This window comes from Neofelis nebulosa, chromosome 13 (genome assembly GCF_028018385.1).
Source record: "Neofelis nebulosa isolate mNeoNeb1 chromosome 13, mNeoNeb1.pri, whole genome shotgun sequence".
Taxonomy (NCBI): Eukaryota; Metazoa; Chordata; class Mammalia; order Carnivora; family Felidae; genus Neofelis; species Neofelis nebulosa.
The window spans coordinates 58,879,401-58,897,568 of NC_080794.1; the positions used below are offsets into that span (position 1 = coordinate 58,879,401).

Below are 18,168 nucleotides of genomic sequence, written 5' to 3' on the forward strand. Positions count from 1 at the left end.
ATGAGCATGGGAGGGGCAGAGAGGGGGGAGACACAGAATGCGAAGCAGGCTCCGGACTCTGAGCTGTCAGCACAGAGCCTGACGCAGGGCTTGAACTCACAGACTGTGAGATCATGACCTGAGCTGAAGTCGGACGCTTAACCGACTGAGCCACCCAGGCGCCCCAGGTAAATGTTGATTTTTAATTATAATCATTCCTCAGCTTTCCACAGTCATGCAAATCCATTCAACCTGGACACAAACCAAAGTCTCTGAGCTCAGTTACACTCACTGTCACAAAGCGGCTGGCGATGTGGTTTATTTGCTCCATTTGTTTCCTTTCCCATCTTCCAGCATAAAGTAGCTGAATGAACCTAGGGTGTACTTGGTCTCTCATTCACCCTGGCAGCCTTCAGTTTTTGCTGAAGAAGGCACCAGCTGAGACCAGAAACAGCAGAAGAGGTAAGAGGCACGGCTGGAGCAGAGACAGGAAGTGACCTGGAGCCAACTCAGCCCTTCCCAGTTGCACACACAGCAGCACCCCTCCCTTCCCTGCAGCCCCCACTCCTCCACCACTGCATGGGAACAAGCTGTTACGGTGTAATGGCAGAACAGCTCCATCTACTTCAGTCACTTCTGAAAACAGGTGATGGTCTGCCTCAAAACATTGTTCTGCATGAGCCGCCCAGGAAGACAGGCAACATTTCTCAGAAACAGACACTCAGGATTCTTATTAAGTGAAACAAACTCAGTGACTGATTATTTTCCCATCTTGTAGACCAGCTCCCAAATTGTCTCAGAGAACATCAAAAAGATCCAAGTTGGTATTTTAAGAACAAAAAGTCAAATAGGCATCATGTTAAATGTCCCTCTTGGTGATTTATAATACCTCTTAGCACACTTAAGGCTCTTGAGAAGTCCTAAGGTACAAAAGAAATGGGTTTAAATGTACCTGTAAGTTAAAGAAATTTATGAACAGTCTCGGGTTCTTCCAAACTTCTATTAACAGCCCTGTAAGAGTACTTCTTTCTCCCCAGTTTGGAAAGGGCTTATGTAGAATGTAATTTTCATGACATCAGAGTTTTCTTGTGTGATGAGTGTGTGAAGCTTCTTTCAAATAGAAGTAGTTTAGTACTAGTAAATGCATTTGATCAAATGGAAATACTAACAAGAGATAAAGGAAAAAAAAGAATAGTAACCTTTATAATACAGCCTAGGAATACAGGAAAATAAAAAAAAGTAAGCTGCGAGAGATTTGATGTGAGGTGTAGGAGAAAGACTGGTGTCATGAGTTTTGGCTTGAGGTTATGCAGGCAGAGCTGAGAACCCATAATCCTGGGTATTTGGAAAGATCTCTGGGAAGCTGAGAAGGTCAAAACAGGGGTATCAGGTACAATTTGGTTGTAAGCAACAGAAACATTCTTGCTATCTTCTGGGGTGGGGGGGTGGAGGATTTATTCAAAGGATTAGATACATTTAACAGTACTTAAAATATCATATACAAAGATAATGCCAAGAGGCAAAAGTGCATGTATAATTTTTAAGGAATCAGCTTCCTAATCCTAATATCCACATGAACTTCTTTTATTTTCCTGTATTCCTAAGGCTTCATTACAAGTATCACAATTTCTTGTCTTTTGCTTTACTTCCTGTTACAATTTTCATTAGATCAATTTACGTTTACTAGTATTAGAATACTCTCGTATCTGAAAGTAACTTTTTTCTAAAACTGAGAATGTATCTTCACTCACAATAGCTCTTCTTCCAAATTAAAAAGAGAAGGTATATCCTTCACCCATCCCAATCAAATTTTTGTTTGTACAAAATACAAGAAAGAGTCAAACTATATTTTGCTTCCCAGAAAGTCTCCTTTAAAGATTAAACAAAGGCATCTGCCTTTTCCAGGCCTAAAATATTTCTATTAAGGGTAAAGCTTGACCCATGTTAGGATGTTCTGAATTTAGAAATACCAACGCATTGGAGGCTGATTCTTTTATACGTACATGGTATGGGTCTATTAAATTTTTTTTTATTAAAGATTTTCTTTTTTTAGAGCAGTGCTAAGTTTACAATAAAATTGAGAGGAATGTACAGAGATTTCCCATAAACCTCCTGCCCCCCACCCATGTCCCATTGTCAGCATCACTCACCAGAATGGTACATTTTTTTACAAAGGATGAATCTGCATTGATATATCATAATCATCCCAAATCCACAGTTTACCTTAGAGTTCATTGTTTAGCTTTGTACAACTATGTAATGGCATATATTCATAATTATAATATCACATGGAGTATTTTAACTACCCTAAAAATTCTCTGTGCTCTACCTGTTCATCTCTTCCTCCCACCCTACCTCATCCTCCACCCTGCCCCTGCAACCACTTATCTTTTTATTGTCTCCATAGTTTTGCCTCTTCTAGAACATCATATAGTTGGGACTCATACAATATGTAACCTTCTCAGGTTGGCTCCTTTCACTTAGTAATATTCATTTAAGATTCTTGCATGTCAGGGCGCCCGGGGGGCTCAGTCGGTTAAGCGTCCGACTCTTGATTTCTGTCATGCCATTATCTCACAGTTTCATGAGTTTGAGCCCATGTCAGGCTCTGTGCTGACCCTGCAGAGTCTGCTTGGGATTCTCTCTCTCTCTCTTTCTCTCTCTCTCTCTCTCTCTCTGTCTCTCTGTCTCTCCCCCCCTCCCCTGCTAGCACTCTCTTTCTCAAAATAAACAAACTTTCAAAAAAATTATTAAAATAAGAGGATTCTTGCATGTCTTCCCATGCTCATTTCTTTTTATTGCTGAATAATACTCCAGTGTGTGGATGTACCATAGTTTATTTATCCATTTACCTACTGAAGGACATCTTGGTTGCTTCCAAGTTGTGGCAATTATGAGTAAAGCTAGCTGCTGTAAATATTCATGTTCAGGTTTCTGTGTGGACTGAAGTTTTCAACCGTTTTGGGTAAATACCAAGGAGCGTGATTGCTGGAGCGTATCATAAGAGAATGTTTACTTTCATAAGGTGCTGCTGCGCTGCCTTCCGAAGTGACTATGCCATGTTGCATTCTCAATAGAATGAATCCTTGTTCCTGTTACTCCACATCCCCATCAGCATTTGGTGTGGTCAGTGTTCGGGAGTTTGGCCAGGTGTGGAGTGGTGTCTCCTTTTAGTTTGCAGTTTCCTGATGGTACATGATGTGGAATATCTTTTCATGTGTTTATTTGCCATCTTTATCTCTTCTTTGGTGAGGTGTCTGTTGAGGTCTTTGGACTATTTTTTCATTGGGTTATTTGTTTTCTTATTGTTGAGTTTTAAGTTCTCACTGTGTATTTGGGATAGCCATTTTTTTAAGTTTATTTATTTATTTTGAGAGTGAGAGAGAGAGCACAAGTGGGCAGGAACAAAGAGGAAGAGAGAGAGAATCTCAGGCAGGTTCCACATTGTCAGCACAGAGCCTGATGCAGGGCTCGAACCAACAAACCATGAGATCATGACCTGAGCCAAAATCAAGAGTCGGACGCTTAACCGACTGAGCCACCCAGGCTCCCCTGGATAACCATTCTTTATCAGATGTTTCTTTTGCAAGCATTTTCTCCCAATCTGTGACTTGTCTTCTAATTCTCTTGACAATGTCTTTCCCAGGGCAGAAGTTTTACATTTTAAGGAAGGAGTCTATTAAATTTTTAAAGATGTGTTAGTTAAAACCCATAAATAAAAAAAATAAAACTTCTACGAAGGATTAGGTAGTTAATTCAATAACATAGGTAAAATTTATTTATGAAATTGTGTCATGAAATGTTTATTCCACTTTGAAGTTAATTGTAGTGACTTATTCACAGGGACTATCTTGAGCAGGACTGCAACAAGAAACAATGATCTCCAGCCATTTTCATTCTCAGTATCACTGTATTCAAGATTCATTTTCCAGGGAGGGAGATTCTGATTGGCTTATTTGGATCTTATGCCAACCATTGGTCAAGGGAGGATGTTTCACCTTTTCATAGATTCAAGACTGTATCCAGAGGAAAAGAGATAAAGTAAAACTGGGGTATGGTCAGAGAAAAGAGAAATGATTAATGGACAGGCATAAATCCCAGATATCCACCATGAGAGATCACCAAAAGATATCCCACGTTAAGCATTCAAGTTACTCAGCATCCTGGGATCCGTAACAGGATGCAGGAAGTGGGAGGTCACAACTCAAGTCATAAAATCAAATAGTTATTGAATGTTAGGGTAAAGGAGCAAGCACACACACAAAGACTTTGTTATTTACATAGTGTCTACAACAAAACAAAATGTATTCACAAGAACTTCTTTGGAATTGCAAAGGAGGGCTGGCCTTAAAAGTTTGTGGAAAGTAAAAACAGTATATGGAAATTAATTCTGAAATGTCCATTTTATACAGCCTGTGAAATATCATCCATATTGTCTTTAATTCATATGTGACTTTTTGTAGTTTTATTCACTGAGCCTCCTTACTTACAGAGAGAATTGTTGACCATTATTTAGTTAATTAATCTCTGCTGCTACTCAGCTCATTTGCATGGTGTTATCTTATGAGAAGGAGCTATCGCAAAGCATTGCATGCCCCTTAAGTATCTTTTCACTGCTCATAGCATCATAATATGCGTGATGTAGAGTCCCCTGGGCTCTCTAGTCTTGGGTATCAGTCACTCAAGAGGACAGCAGCCCAACTATTTTATTTATTTATTTATATTTATTTTACTGAGGTATAATAATTGATACATGATGTTACATTACTTTCAGGTGTGCACCAACTATTTAATAATATATTTTCTCTGTGGTTATCTCCCCAGAGCCCTCCAAAGTAAATTTCACATATGCCACATACTCTATATTTCAAATCAAACTGTCCCAACCATCAAACTAGAAAAAACAAAACCTGGAATGATGCAATACAAATAGAACTGGGTTTTATTTAAGTAGATTCACACACACACACACACACACACACACACACACACACACACACACCCCTTAAGTTCTCCAGAGCCCTAAAATGCAAAATGCATCTTCGTGAATGTTCCTACATTCTGGAATGTAACCTCTGAAACTGGGAAGGAAAAGTTTTTTTAATCCCACTTGAATGTGGCCCCCTTGAAGCACATCACTTACTGGAACTCAGCAGGGATGTGACCAGGACAACAGAGGATATGATGAAATTCCCAACAGAGAGTCCTGATGGTTAGAAAACAGAACCACTTGGGTGGCCAGGTCACTAGTCTTCACTGTGCTTGTGCTCCTCCACCTCTGGGAATTTACTAGAAGCCATTCATATATATACTTCCCCATTGCTTGCTGTTCCTTTAAGTGTTCAGAATGTGATTCTTTTACAGGAAGATGGACGGTACGAAGGCCCAACTTTGGCTCACGCCGTGGAGTTGTTTGGTGGCAGGCGGTGGAGTACACGAAACCCCAGCCCCGGGACATCAGCAAAGAGTGCCGAGAAGCCCAATGTGCAAAGAAACAACACCTTGGGCATAAGCACTACCAAGAAAAAGAAGAAAATCCTTATAAGGGTAGAGTGTTACTTGTTTATCAAGCACCAAACCCAATCATCCAGCACCATTTATGGTCTATGTCGCCAGAAACTACCTTAGATCATTTGGGTTGGGGACAAGATGCTCAGGGCTTACTGAGCATCTCCTGGTGCCAGGCCCCTTGTTAAGAATGGAGTCAGCACCAGGAAAAAGTCAGGGGCCACGAACAATGAGTATTCAGTAAGAGTCATTATCAAGCTATCCACAAAGTGCTCTGGGAGGAGAGAGAAGGAAGATTTAGGGCTAGGACGCAGGCAGAACAGGCTTCGTAGGGAACCGGACAGATGGGTCATGAAGGGTGTATAGGATTTGTTAGACAACACGGGGGAAAGCATTTCTGGCAGAGGAGGCAGCACGGAGGCATGAAAAGACTTGGCTTGTTCAGGGAAGCACATGTAGTTCCAGATTCCTGCTCCAAGCTGGAACACAGGCTCTGTGGTGGGTAAGCAAAGGCTAAAAAGACCAGGGATCGGGTTATGAAGGTCTTACAAGGCCAAAATGCTAAATGTAGAAACTAACTTAATTGTCAAGAGAAGCATGTCCATCCATGAATGAGGAGGTGATGTATACATATAACGGAATGGTGTTCAGGCTTTCAAAAAAAGAAGGAAATTCTGTCATACTACAGTGTAGCTGAACCTTGACGACATTATCCTAAGTGAAATAAGCCAGTCGCAAAAGGACAAATGCTGCATGATTCCACTTCCATGAGGTACCTAGAGTGGTCAAACTCTTAGAAACAGAAAGTAGAATGGTGGTTGCCAGGGGACAGGGACGGGGAGGGGGGTGCTATAGGGGGAGTTCTTTTTGATTGCGTATAGAGTTTCAGTTTTGTAGGAGGAAACAGTTCTAGAGATCCGTTGCACAACGAGGCACGTAGAGGTAACACTACTGTAGACTTAAAAGTGGTTAAGCTGGTAGACTTTACGGGGGCACCTGGGTGACTCAGCCAGTCAAGTGTCTGACTTGATCTGGGCTCAGGTCATGATCCCATGGTTCGTGGATTTGAGCCCCAAATCAGGTTCTACACTGATAGTGCCGAGCCTGTTTGGGATTCTCTGTCTCTCCCTCTCTGCCCCTCCCCTGCTTGCTCTCTCTCTCTCTCTCTCTCTGAAAATAAATAAATAGACCTTTAAAAAAAAAAAAAGAAGAAGAAGGGGGCACCTGGGTGGCTCAGTCAGTTGAGCGTCCAACTTCGGCTCAGGTCATGATCTCACAGTTGACGAGTTCGAGTCCCACGTCAGGCTCTGTGCTGACAGCTCAGAGCCTGGAGCCTGCTTCACATTCTGTGTCTCCCTCTCTCTCTGCCACTCCCTCACTCATGCTCTGTCTCTCTCTGTCTCAAAAATAAATAAACATTTAAAATTTTTTTAAAAAAAGAAGTATTGGTCTTATAAAGTTGATATACAGCCGTGACTATCAGAAAGAAACAAATCTTCAGGTTCCCCAAAAGCTTTAAAAAAAAAAGTTGGGGGGCACCTGGGTGGCTCAGTTGGTTAAGCATCTGACTTCGGCTCAGGTCATGATCTCACGGTTTGTGAGTTCGAGCCCCGCGTCGGGTTCTGTGCTGACAGCTCAGAGCCTGGAGCCTGTTTTGGATTCTGTGTCTCCCTCTCTCTCTCTGACCCTCCCCCATTCATGCTCTGTCTCTCTCTGTCTCAAAAGTAAATAAATGTTAAAAAAAAAAATTAAAAAAAAAAAGTTGGTAGGCTTTATGGTTTTTACCATGGCAGAAAACATTTGGTTAGTTACCACTATATATTATATATTAGACTATATATGTTATCACTATAACACAATAATATATTTTCTCCATGGTTATCTAGAAAAAGTCCCACTCTTTGCATATTAGAGGCTGTTGATGCCTAAGCCGAGCTTTGTCTGCTTCATAATTTGGTCTCTGTGATTCCAGGGGTCCTTTGCCTGCTCTTATCAGCCCTCCCTGTGTCCTCCCCCTCCACCTCCGAGTGCTGCTATATAGCAAAAACAAGTGGGATAGTGTAATGTGAGAATACTTGGTCAGCCTTCACAGGGGTCTCTACTGGTTTGGGGCCAGGGATATTGAAGGCAGTCAGAAAATAGGGACGCACCTGAGCTAAAGCAGTGCCAGGAGGGAGAGAAACACAGAATAAGAGGTATTGATATGTGTGTGTTCCCAGGGTGAGAGTGGAGAGGCAGCCGACGATGAGATGGCCACCCGAAAAGCCAAAATGCACAGAGAGTGTCGCAGCCGGAGTGGTTCTGACCCTCAAGACATGAATGAACAAGAAGAATCAGGTAAAGCCACATGTTGACATTAGAGATGTTTTATTTTATAGGGAAAAATATGCATTTGGTTTTCAACTATGGTTTAAGTCTTGAGTGCATTCTTAACAAAACTCTTTGTCTTGTTAAATATACTTACCTTTGTATTTAACTAGATGATGGAACCCAAGGGGTATTTCGGCAAGTACAGTGTACTTCAAAGAAGATTATCATTAATTAACTAGGCCTTATAGACAGGGGATGTGAGATATATAAAATACAAGGTGGAGGATTAGACCAGTGATTCTCAACCGTGACTGAGATTTTTTTTTTTTAACATCTGGGGGCAAACCACTAAATACCTAGGAATAAATCTAACCAAAGAAGTGAAAAATCTATACACTGAAAAGAAAGCTTATGAAAGAAATTGGAGACACACATACACACACACAAATGGAAAAACAGTTCATGCTCATGGATTGAAAGAACAAATACTATTAAAATGTCGATACTACCCAAAGCAATCTACACATTCAGTGCAATCCCTATCAAAATAACACCAGCATTCTTCACAGAGCTAGAACAAACAATCCTAAAATTTGTGTGGAACCAGAAAAGACCCTGAATAGCCATAGCAATCCTGAAAAAGAAAACTAAGCTGGAGGCATCACAATCCCAGACTTCAGGCTATATTACAAAGCTGTAATCATCAAGACAGTATGGTACCAGCACAAAAAAAGACACTCAGATCAATGGAACAGAATAGAGAACCCAGAAATGGACCCACAAACATATGGTCAACTAACCTTTGACAAAGCAGAAAAGAACATCCAATGGAAAAAAGTCTCTTTAGTATGGTGCTGGGAAAACTGGACAGTGACATGCAGAAAAATGAACCTGCACCACTTTCTTACACCATACACAAAAAGAAACTCAAAATGGATGAAAGACCTAAACGTGAGACAGGAAACCATCAAAATCCCAGAGGAGAAATAGGCAAAAACCTCTTTGACCTCAGCTGCAGCAACTTCTTACTTGACGTGTCTCTGGAGACAAAGGAAACACAAGCAAAAATAAAATATTGGGACCTCATCAAGACAAAGGCTTCTGCACAGCAGAGGAAATAATCAGCAAAACTAAAAGGCAACTGACCAAATTGGAGAATATATTTGCAAATGACATAGCAGATAAGGGGTTAGTATCCAAAATCTATAAAGAACTTATCAAACTCAACACCCCAAAAACAAATAATCCAGTGAAGAAATGGGCAAAAGACATAAATAGACACTTTTCCAAAGAAGACATCCAGATGGATATGAAAAAATGCTCAACAACACTCATCATTAGGGAAATACAAATCAAAACCACAATGGGATACCACCTCACACCAGTCAGAATGGCTAAAATTAACTCAGGTAACAACAGACGTTGGCGAGGATGCAGAGAAAGAGGAACCCTTTTGCACTGCTGGTGGGAATGCAAACTGGTGCAGCCACTCTGCAAAACAATATGGAGGTTCCTCAAAAAATTAAAAATAGAACTACCCTACAACCCAGCAATTGCACTATTAGGTATTTATCCAAAGGATACAGGTGTGCTGTTTTGAAGGGGCACATGCACCCCAATGTTTATAACGGCACTATTGGCAATAGCCAACGTATGGGAAGAGCTCAAATGTCCATCAACTGATGAATGGATAAACAAGATGTGGTATATATACACAATGGAATAGTACTCGGCAATCAGAAAGAATGAAATCGTGCCATTGCAACAACATGAATGGAACTAGAGTGTATTATGCTAAGTGAAATAATTCAGTCAGAGAAAGACAAATATCATATGATTTCACTCACATGTGGAATTTAAGAAATAGAACAGATGAACATAGGGGAAGGGAAGGAAAAATAAGATAGAAACAGAGAGGTAGGCAAACCATAAGAGACTCTTAAATACAGAGAACAAACTGAGGGTTGCTGGAGGGGTGCTGGTGGGGGAATGGGCTAAATGGGTGAGAGACATTAATGAGGACACTTGTTAGGGTGAGCACTGGGTGTTATATGTAAGTGATGAATCACTAAATTATATTACTGAAATCATTATTACACTACATGTTAACTAACTTGGATTTAAATTTTAAAAAATAATATAAATAAATAAATAAATAAATGAATAAATAAATAAATAAATAAATATCTGGGGGTGCCTGGGTGGCTCAGTCAAGCGTCTGACTTCGACTCAGGTCATGATCTCACTGTTTGTGGGTTCAAACCCCACCTTGGGCTCTGTGCTTATAGCTCAGAGCCTGGAGCCTGTTTTGGATTCTGTGTCTCCCTCTCTCTGCCCCTCCCCTGCTCTGTCTCTGTCTCTCAAAAATAAATAAACATTAAAAGGAGATAGATAGATAGATAGATAGATAGATAGATAGATAGATAGATAAAATATCTGGATGCCCCTGGCCACACCCCAGCCAAACTGATTCCAGCACCCTCTGGCTGGGACCCTAACATCTCTATATTTTTAAGTTCCCCAAATGATTCTAATACGCAGCCAAGGTTGAGAACTCACCACGTTAGTCCATTCATCAGAATATTTTGATGTCTCTTGTATAGAGATTGCCTGCATAAATTGATTCGCTCAGACATTCAGAAGCATCTTTGGTTTTTCTTTGATCTCTAGGGAGAGGATAACTGGTGTCATTGTCTCGTTTCTGTCTTTCTCACAGAGGCAAATGCCATCATGAGCCCTCCTAACACTCTGCCTTCCAGAAGAGCCCACTCTTTGACCACGGCTGGGTCCCCTAACTTGTCTGCCGGGACATCATCTCCCAACAGGCCAGTGTCTTCCCCTGTGCTGTCTTCTTCAAACAAGAGCCCGTCCAGGTGGGGCCTTAACATGATAAAACAGAAGGACCCTTCATATCATTCAAGTTATGTCAAAGGGCATCTTCCAGTGCTCTGTGGAAAGCCTCTCTCTAATTTTGAGTAACGATTACATTGAAAACTGAAAAACCCACAATTTTTAAATACTTCCAATTTCCCTGATTTTGCACTCCTACCTTCTCATATTACTATAATTACTCCTAATTATTAGACTAATCCTTCAAAGGTCATAGCAGTAACAAAACCTGATCTATGATTTTCTAAAGTTGCTTTGTCGAATATGGTAGCCACTGGCCATGGTGGGGTGGGGGCTGGGGGGATAATAATAGCTATTTAAATTCAATTTTAAATATATTAAAATTAAATAAAATTTAAAATTCAGTTCCTCAGTCACACTATGCACATTAAAAGTGTTCCATAGCTACAAGTGGCCAGTGGCTACAATACTGAACAGTGCAGATATAGAACACCTGTTTCATTGCCAAAACTTCTATTGGATAGCACTATTCTGAGGAATAAATTAAGTTTTAATAGAAGCCACTTTACCCTTTGCTGATAGGTGAAATATATTTTATACCATCTCATACATAAGATACATGTCTGTAGAAATGAATGTATTAGAGCAAATTGGGTATGCTAGGTGTAATTCTAAAGCTGGTATTATAGTAAGTTACTTATAAAGTCCATGTAAATTACAGATTTGAAACAGCTACCCTCTCAGAAGAAATAATATTAACATGAAAGCTTTCCAAAGGAATTAGAATGCCACACCATCTCCCTCGACCCCTCAAAAAGTTTAAGAAATTCAGAGGTTCAGACAGAACCAAGATAAAATAGGCACTCTTTACTTTATCAGAGGGATTGGAGGAGGAAATGGATCTGTGTAGACACTGGCTTTGGAAACATTATATACACACACTTTCTCTGTTTCTGACACTCTCAAGGAAGTTTGCTACTGATAAGAACCCTACATGTAGTAAATCATCTTTTAAAGGGAAGCATTCTTTTACAATGTGAATAATGAACATAATTTATGCCTTATACATTCAGATTTCTATACTCAGTGAAACTGGGTCAAAGGTACATGGGAATTCTTTGTACCCTCTTGCAACTTTTCTGTCAGCTTAGGTTTGTAACAAAATTAAGAGCTACAAAGAATCAGAATTCTGTACGTGCTATTTCAGCCTGTACAGTATCCTGGGTAAATAAAAGAGCCAGAGAACTTAGATTGAGTGGCTTCTCCTTTATTTCAATCACTCAGGAGCAGGAAAGGGAAGGCCAGAGTAAGGGAGGAAAATCTTTCCAAAGAGGTAGAACTAATATGTTAGATGCAAGATCACAGAGCCCTCCCACAAGAAGACAGGAGTCAGTGCCCACCGAGTAAACTACAACAGAAAGAAAAGAGAAGGCAAGGAAGAAAAATCACCCCGAATGCTGTTCACGGAGAAGGCAAGGCTGAGCCTTAGAAAGGGAGACAGTGGACAGAGTTTCCTAAAGGTTCCTGCAGACAGTGGCAAATGATAAGCCACCTTATCCAACCTTTTTCATCTTCCTGAACCTCCACTCTCTTGTTTCCAACACCACGGGGGATCAGCAACCCATGCCTACAAAGGACTGTAAATCCATCCTTTTGTAATTTTCGTCCATGTATAGAGGTGACCTTCAGATGTCAACGCAAAATAACTTTCCATGAACAAACACTGTTAGCAAGATTGAGGATAAACTGGCTATTCGTTACAACCTTCTCTGTACTTATGTATTTGAAACATTTCAAAAAGTCAAAACAATAAAATAAAGCACAAAAAAACAAAAATGAAAAAAAGGAAGATCCTGTTTATTTATTTGACTAAAAACCAGCCAAAATATTTCTTAAATTATCTTGTCAGGGAACCAGTATAGAAAATAAAAATGTTGTGAAACAGCTAGAGTGAGGTTTTGACCGAGTGACTGGTATTTTTATATTGAATATACAGCCTTGGCAGGTGCAGATATGTTCTAGGCAGAGTTGGCTTCTTTCCATTCTTAATATTTTTGTGACTCACATTTTCCATTAATATTAAAAGTCCTTCCTTGTTTTCATCTAATAACTGGTGAAGAAAGGAAAAAGAGAAGACATTGATACGGACTTTCTTCTCCAATGTGTTTCTATAATTTAGAATGTAGGAAAGAACATGCATAATTTCCCATAGGCTATGATTGAGTAATTTGGGGCACTTTTGGAAAAAAAAAATAATACTGATTTTTCTTCAGGAACATTGAGTTTAAGTCCCCCCCCCCCCCCCCATTGACCTGTGATTCCAAAGAACTGTGTTAGTTAGTAGAGTAACATTACCCTTAGCCTCGTGGCCCTATTGAGTAGGCTGTGAACATGACTCGGTTTCACTGAGTGAGGTGTTTGCTCTGACACACTACAGATTAGTTTTGAGAGAAGTGAAAAGAGGGTCTGGAAAACAGCCTCAATCCTGAATGGCCTGCGGTCATTTGCAGGCAAAGACATTTGCAGGTCTTTGCTCATGCGCCGTCAGAGGACGTCCCTGGGGCACAGTGGCCGTGCCTGTTAAGGCCATGTCTTTGTTGCAGTGCTTGGAGCAGCAGCAGCTGGCACGGGCGGATCAAAGGCGGAATGAAAGGTTTCCAGAGCTTCATGGTTTCAGACAGTAACATGAGCTTTGTTGAATTCGTTGAGCTGTTCAAATCATTCAGGTACGGCATGCTGTCTTCCTGCCCTTCCTCAGCCCCCCATCTTTGTAACAATACTAAACGTGAGTGTTTTCCACTCCCCGCCCAGCGTGAGGAGCCGCAAGGACCTGAAGGACCTCTTCGACGTCTACGCTGTGCCCTGCAACCGAGCCGGCTCCGAGTCGGTGCCACTCTATACCAACCTAACAATTGACGAAAACACCAGCGATCTTCAGCCTGACCTAGGTTTGTGGAACGGTTTTATATTTCCCGTTGAGACCTTTCTATCTAAAAACGAAGATGAGAGGTCCAGTCACACGAACCCTCAGCCCGTTCCGCATGGCGTGCTGTTCCCTGCGGCGTGATGAAACACACGAACCCTCAGCCAGTTCCACATGGCGTGCTGTTCCCTGTGGCGTGATGAAACGCTTTGAGGATTGTTTCAAGGTGTCTTGGGGTTGGGGGGGGGGGGGGGGGTAGGTGCTACCGGCATTTTCAGCAAGGAAATGCATCATGGTCTGAGTCTGTTTATGCATTCCAGGATATTTAATCAATAGAGTCTTCCAGTCATTCTGACAACGGAAAACCCTCTCCCACCTGTGTCCAACGTCCACTAGGTGTGTGGTGCACCACCCATATCCTCCCCGCCTACAGCCCAACAGTGCTCAACCCCAGGGTGAGGGTGTCTGTCCGTTGACAAGAGGAGTCTTTAGTGACCCGAGGAGAGCACTCCTGCTGAACATCCAGGGCACTTGTCCTAGTGGGTAAACCAAGATGTCTGCCTCCTCTGTCCCACTCACCACTACCACCGTCACCAACCACATCAAAAACCCTATGCTGTCATCACCACTGATGCATTGTCAGCCTACTATTTTTCTCTTCTGTTCTTGCTGACAACTAGAAACACAAAAAAGCAGAAACAAGAGAAACTGCCCTCTTTCAGTTGCTTTTTTATTACTTAAAAACTTACATTATCCTCAGCTAAGAAAATTCACCTTTTCAACTTTAGTCATAAAATGTGCATAACTATGGATTAGTCAAGTAGTTGTACCTTTAAAAAAAATCTTTTTAAAAAAATTTTTTATGTTTATTTATTTTTGAGAGACAGAGACAGAGTGTGAGCAGGGGAGGGGCAGAGAGAGAGAGGGAGACACAAAATCCGAAGCAGGCTCCAGGCTCTGAGCTGTCAGCACAAAGCTCAATGCGGGGCTCGAACTCATGAGCCATGAGATATTGACCTCAGCCAAAGTCAGACGCTTAACCGACTAAGTCACGCAGGCGCCCAAAAATTAACAGACGTTATTTTTTAGAGCAGTTTTAGGCTTACAGAAAAATGATTGTAAAGTACAGAGAGTTCCCGTATACAGTTCACCCTGGAGCAAAGCAAGGGTTAGGGATGCGGATCCCCCGTGCAGTCAAAAATCCAAAGGGTTAACCTTTGTCTCCCCCAAACTTAACTACTAATAGCCTGCTCTTGACCAAAAGCCTTAATGATAGCAATAACAGTTGATTAATCCATATTTTGTATGTATATCATGTGTTATATTCTTATAATAAAGTAAGCTAGAGAAAAGACATTATTATTAAGAAAATTATAAGGAAGAGAAAATACATTTACAGTATTATACTGTTTATCGAAAAGCTCCTTATACACGTGGACCCACATAGTTCAAACCCATGTTGTTTAAGGGTCAACCATACTCTCCCCTCCCCAACATACACTGTTTTTCCTATTATTAATATCTTGTATTAGTGTGGTATGTGACAGTTGAGCTGATATTGACATGGTATTAACGACTGAAGTCCACAGTTGAGTGTTCACTGTGTGGTACATGCTATGGGCTTTGACAGAAGTATAAGCACATGGATCTACCATTACAGTATCATACGCAATACTTTCAGTGTCTTAAAAATCCCCTGTTCCCCACCTTTTCATTCTTCCCACCTTCCCTCTGAACCCCTTTTTACTGTCTCCATAGTTCTTTATTTTCCAGAATGTCATATAGGTGGAATCATACAGTTTGTATGTAGTCTTTTCAGATTGGCTTCTTTCTCTTGGCAGTATGTATTTAAGGTTCCCCGATGTTTTTTCACAGCTCAATAGCTCATTTCTTTTTGTCACTGAATAATACTCCACTGCATGGGTGTACCACTGTTTATCCATTCACCTTTTGAGGGACATCTTGGTTGCTTCAAGGTTTTAGCAATTATGAATGAAGCTACTATAAATATCTGTGTGCATGTTTTTGTGTGGACATAAGTTTTCGACTCCTTTGGGGAAAAGCCTGGGAACGCAGTTGCTAAATCGTATGGGTAAGCCTGTGTTTAGGAACTGCCAGCTTCTCTTCCAAAGTGGCAAGAATTAAATAGAATAACTGGCCATAAATGTGGTGCCAGTGTGGAACATTGCTGGTCAAAAGGTAAAATGGCACAGCCACTTTGGAAAAGAGTTTGGCAGTTTCTTACAAAACTTAACATACTCTTACCATACAATCCAGCAATTGTATTCCTTGATCAGTTTCAATTCCACATCAGTTGAAAACTTATTTTCACCCTGAAACCTGCACACAAATGCTTACAATTACATTCCTGAAGTACAAAACAACTGTAATTTTAAGGGTACACCTTCATTGTCTCTAAAAGCAAGACTGCAGTTATCCTCAAAAACCAAAGTTCAAATTCAGCCTGAAGTCCCCAACTGAATGTATATTTAGTTCTCATCTAAAACCCTGAGCTCATGGGCTTTCAAGATCATTGACCTCGTTCTCTCTTAGTTTCTTTTATTTATTCATTGATTCATTTTTTGTTCCTTCAACTATGTGAAACCAGGGGTAGGCATGGAGTTTGATGGCTTGTTTAGACAGATCAGTGAAGTTTCTGCAGCTTACCAATTCCACAATGCCATTATCTCCAAAATGAACTTTGTGAAAGATTCTGGCTAACTTGTCCATGTTCTGTGGGTGGTTCTGTTTCAGATTTATTGACCAGAAACGTCTCGGATTTGGGGTTGTTCATTAAGAGTAAACAGCAGCTGTCAGACAACCAGAGGCAGATATCTGATGCCATTGCTGCTGCAAGTATCGTGACAAACGGCACTGGGGTCGAGAGCACATCCTTGGGCGTGTTTGGGGTTGGCATCCTCGAGCTCAATGACTTCCTAGTGAACTGCCAAGGAGAACACTGCACTTATGATGAAATCCTCAGCATCATCCAGGTTTGTACCCATTTCATATGCACATCTGGGTAGAGCCTCTGACTATTCTAATTATTTTCTGCTAAACATACTGTGTCTATACTTCTTTCCAAAGCCTTCTAGTCTGGGACAGAAACAGAGGGGCTTGATTTAATACCATACACACACACACACACACGCGCGCGCGCGCGCACACGCGTGTATAAGTGTCCTTATTTAACGTATAAGTATCATAGATCTCAAGCCTTCTCTCAGTGACTCTTATAAGGAATCAGTACATGATACCTTCTTGTTGTTCTGGCATGTAATAAAATTAGTAGACTAGGTTTTCAACTTCTTTGATCATTTCATGAATATTTATTAGCTCCTACTATGGCTCTGTTCCTGGACCTGGGAATATAGTAGTAAATAAGACCACATTCTGGCCTTCACCTAGTGGATGAGGCAGACAATAAACAAATACAGAGAGAATGTACTTTTAGGTATTCATGGGTTCTGAAAAAATCAAGCAGAGTAAGAGGATGCAGTGATGCAGAAGGCTGAGAGGAGTAAGCACAGGCCACCCTGAGGAGGTGAGAGTGGAGCTGAGCCCTGAATCAATAAACCATGTGAAGGTCTGCAAAAAGAACATTCCAGACCAGCAGGAACAAGCTCAAAGACTGAGACAGGAGCAAGACAACAAAAAGGCTGATGTAGTGGGAGCCACATAAGCCAGAGGCACAATGGTAGATGTGATTCCAGATGGGTAGGCAGGGGCTGAATCATCTTGGCATTTTAGGCCATGGTGAGGAGTTTGACTTTAGTCCGTGTGACATAGGAAGCTGTTGGAAATTTTTGAGCAGGGGACTAACATAATTTGATTTATGTTCTCAAGAGGTCACTCTGGCCCCATTGGAAAATGAACTGTGTTGGGGATGGAGTGGAAGCGGAGAGACCAGGTGGGAAGTTGTCACAGTAACCCGGCAAGATATGATGATGGCTTCCACTAGAGGTTGGTAGGACATGGAGTGACACACTCACGATGGCTGCGTCACATGCTGCAGGATCAAGTCTAGGTTTTCAGCCTCCCTGTCAACCGATGGGGAATCAGTGGATTCAGTGTCCAGCAGTTGATCACCGGAAATGCTAGTGACATTAAGATGATGATCACATGGTCGGGTGCTCATTACGCTGTTGTTGAGTACGAGCACTGTACTAAGTGTTCTCTGGGAATCATCTCATTTCACCTCTCACCAGCCCTGCCGGAAGCTGCTATTATTATCCCCATTTTCACCTGGATATGCCGATAACCATTTGTTTTCATATGAACTGTATTCTTTTCCCTCACTCTCCCTTTTTCTTTTAAATAAATATGCTTTGTATAATAAACGCACGTATAATAAATGTTTTCTTTGGGACTAAAAAACTACCTCTTACTGTTACATAACTATATTAGTTCAAATATTTGGCTTAGATGTTTCCTGATGAAAACAGAACATCTTTAAAAAATGATGTGGTGGGTTTTTCCCCTTAGTTTCCTTTACCTAAATAACACTCTTTTTGTGTCCCTTGCAGAAGTTCGAGCCTAGCGTTAGTATGTGTCATCAGGGCCTACTGTCATTTGAAGGATTTGCAAGGTAACCTTTA

At 41.1% G+C, this 18,168-nt stretch overlaps 1 protein-coding gene across 11 annotated transcripts in view; it reads left to right on the forward strand.

The window, feature by feature from the left end:
* Nucleotides 1–18,168, forward strand: part of PLCE1 (phospholipase C epsilon 1) — a 324,803-nt gene that overhangs the window by 244,878 nt on the left and 61,757 nt on the right. For 9 of the 11 annotated variants that reach the window (XR_009252465.1, XM_058697220.1, XM_058697219.1 and 6 more), the window contains 7 exons: nt 5,344–5,526; nt 7,707–7,824; nt 10,514–10,670; nt 13,251–13,373; nt 13,459–13,595; nt 16,325–16,563; nt 18,097–18,158. Coding sequence is in view for 10 of the 11 variants with exons in the window: in XM_058697220.1 (XP_058553203.1) it covers nt 5,344–5,526; nt 7,707–7,824; nt 10,514–10,670; nt 13,251–13,373; nt 13,459–13,595; nt 16,325–16,563; nt 18,097–18,158 (1,019 nt within the window). In the remaining variant the exon portion in view is untranslated. The remainder of the gene's footprint in view (nt 1–5,343; nt 5,527–7,706; nt 7,825–10,513; nt 10,671–13,250; nt 13,374–13,458; nt 13,596–16,324; nt 16,564–18,096; nt 18,159–18,168) is intronic. The other 2 variants (XM_058697217.1, XM_058697218.1) reach the window with 1 other exon arrangement.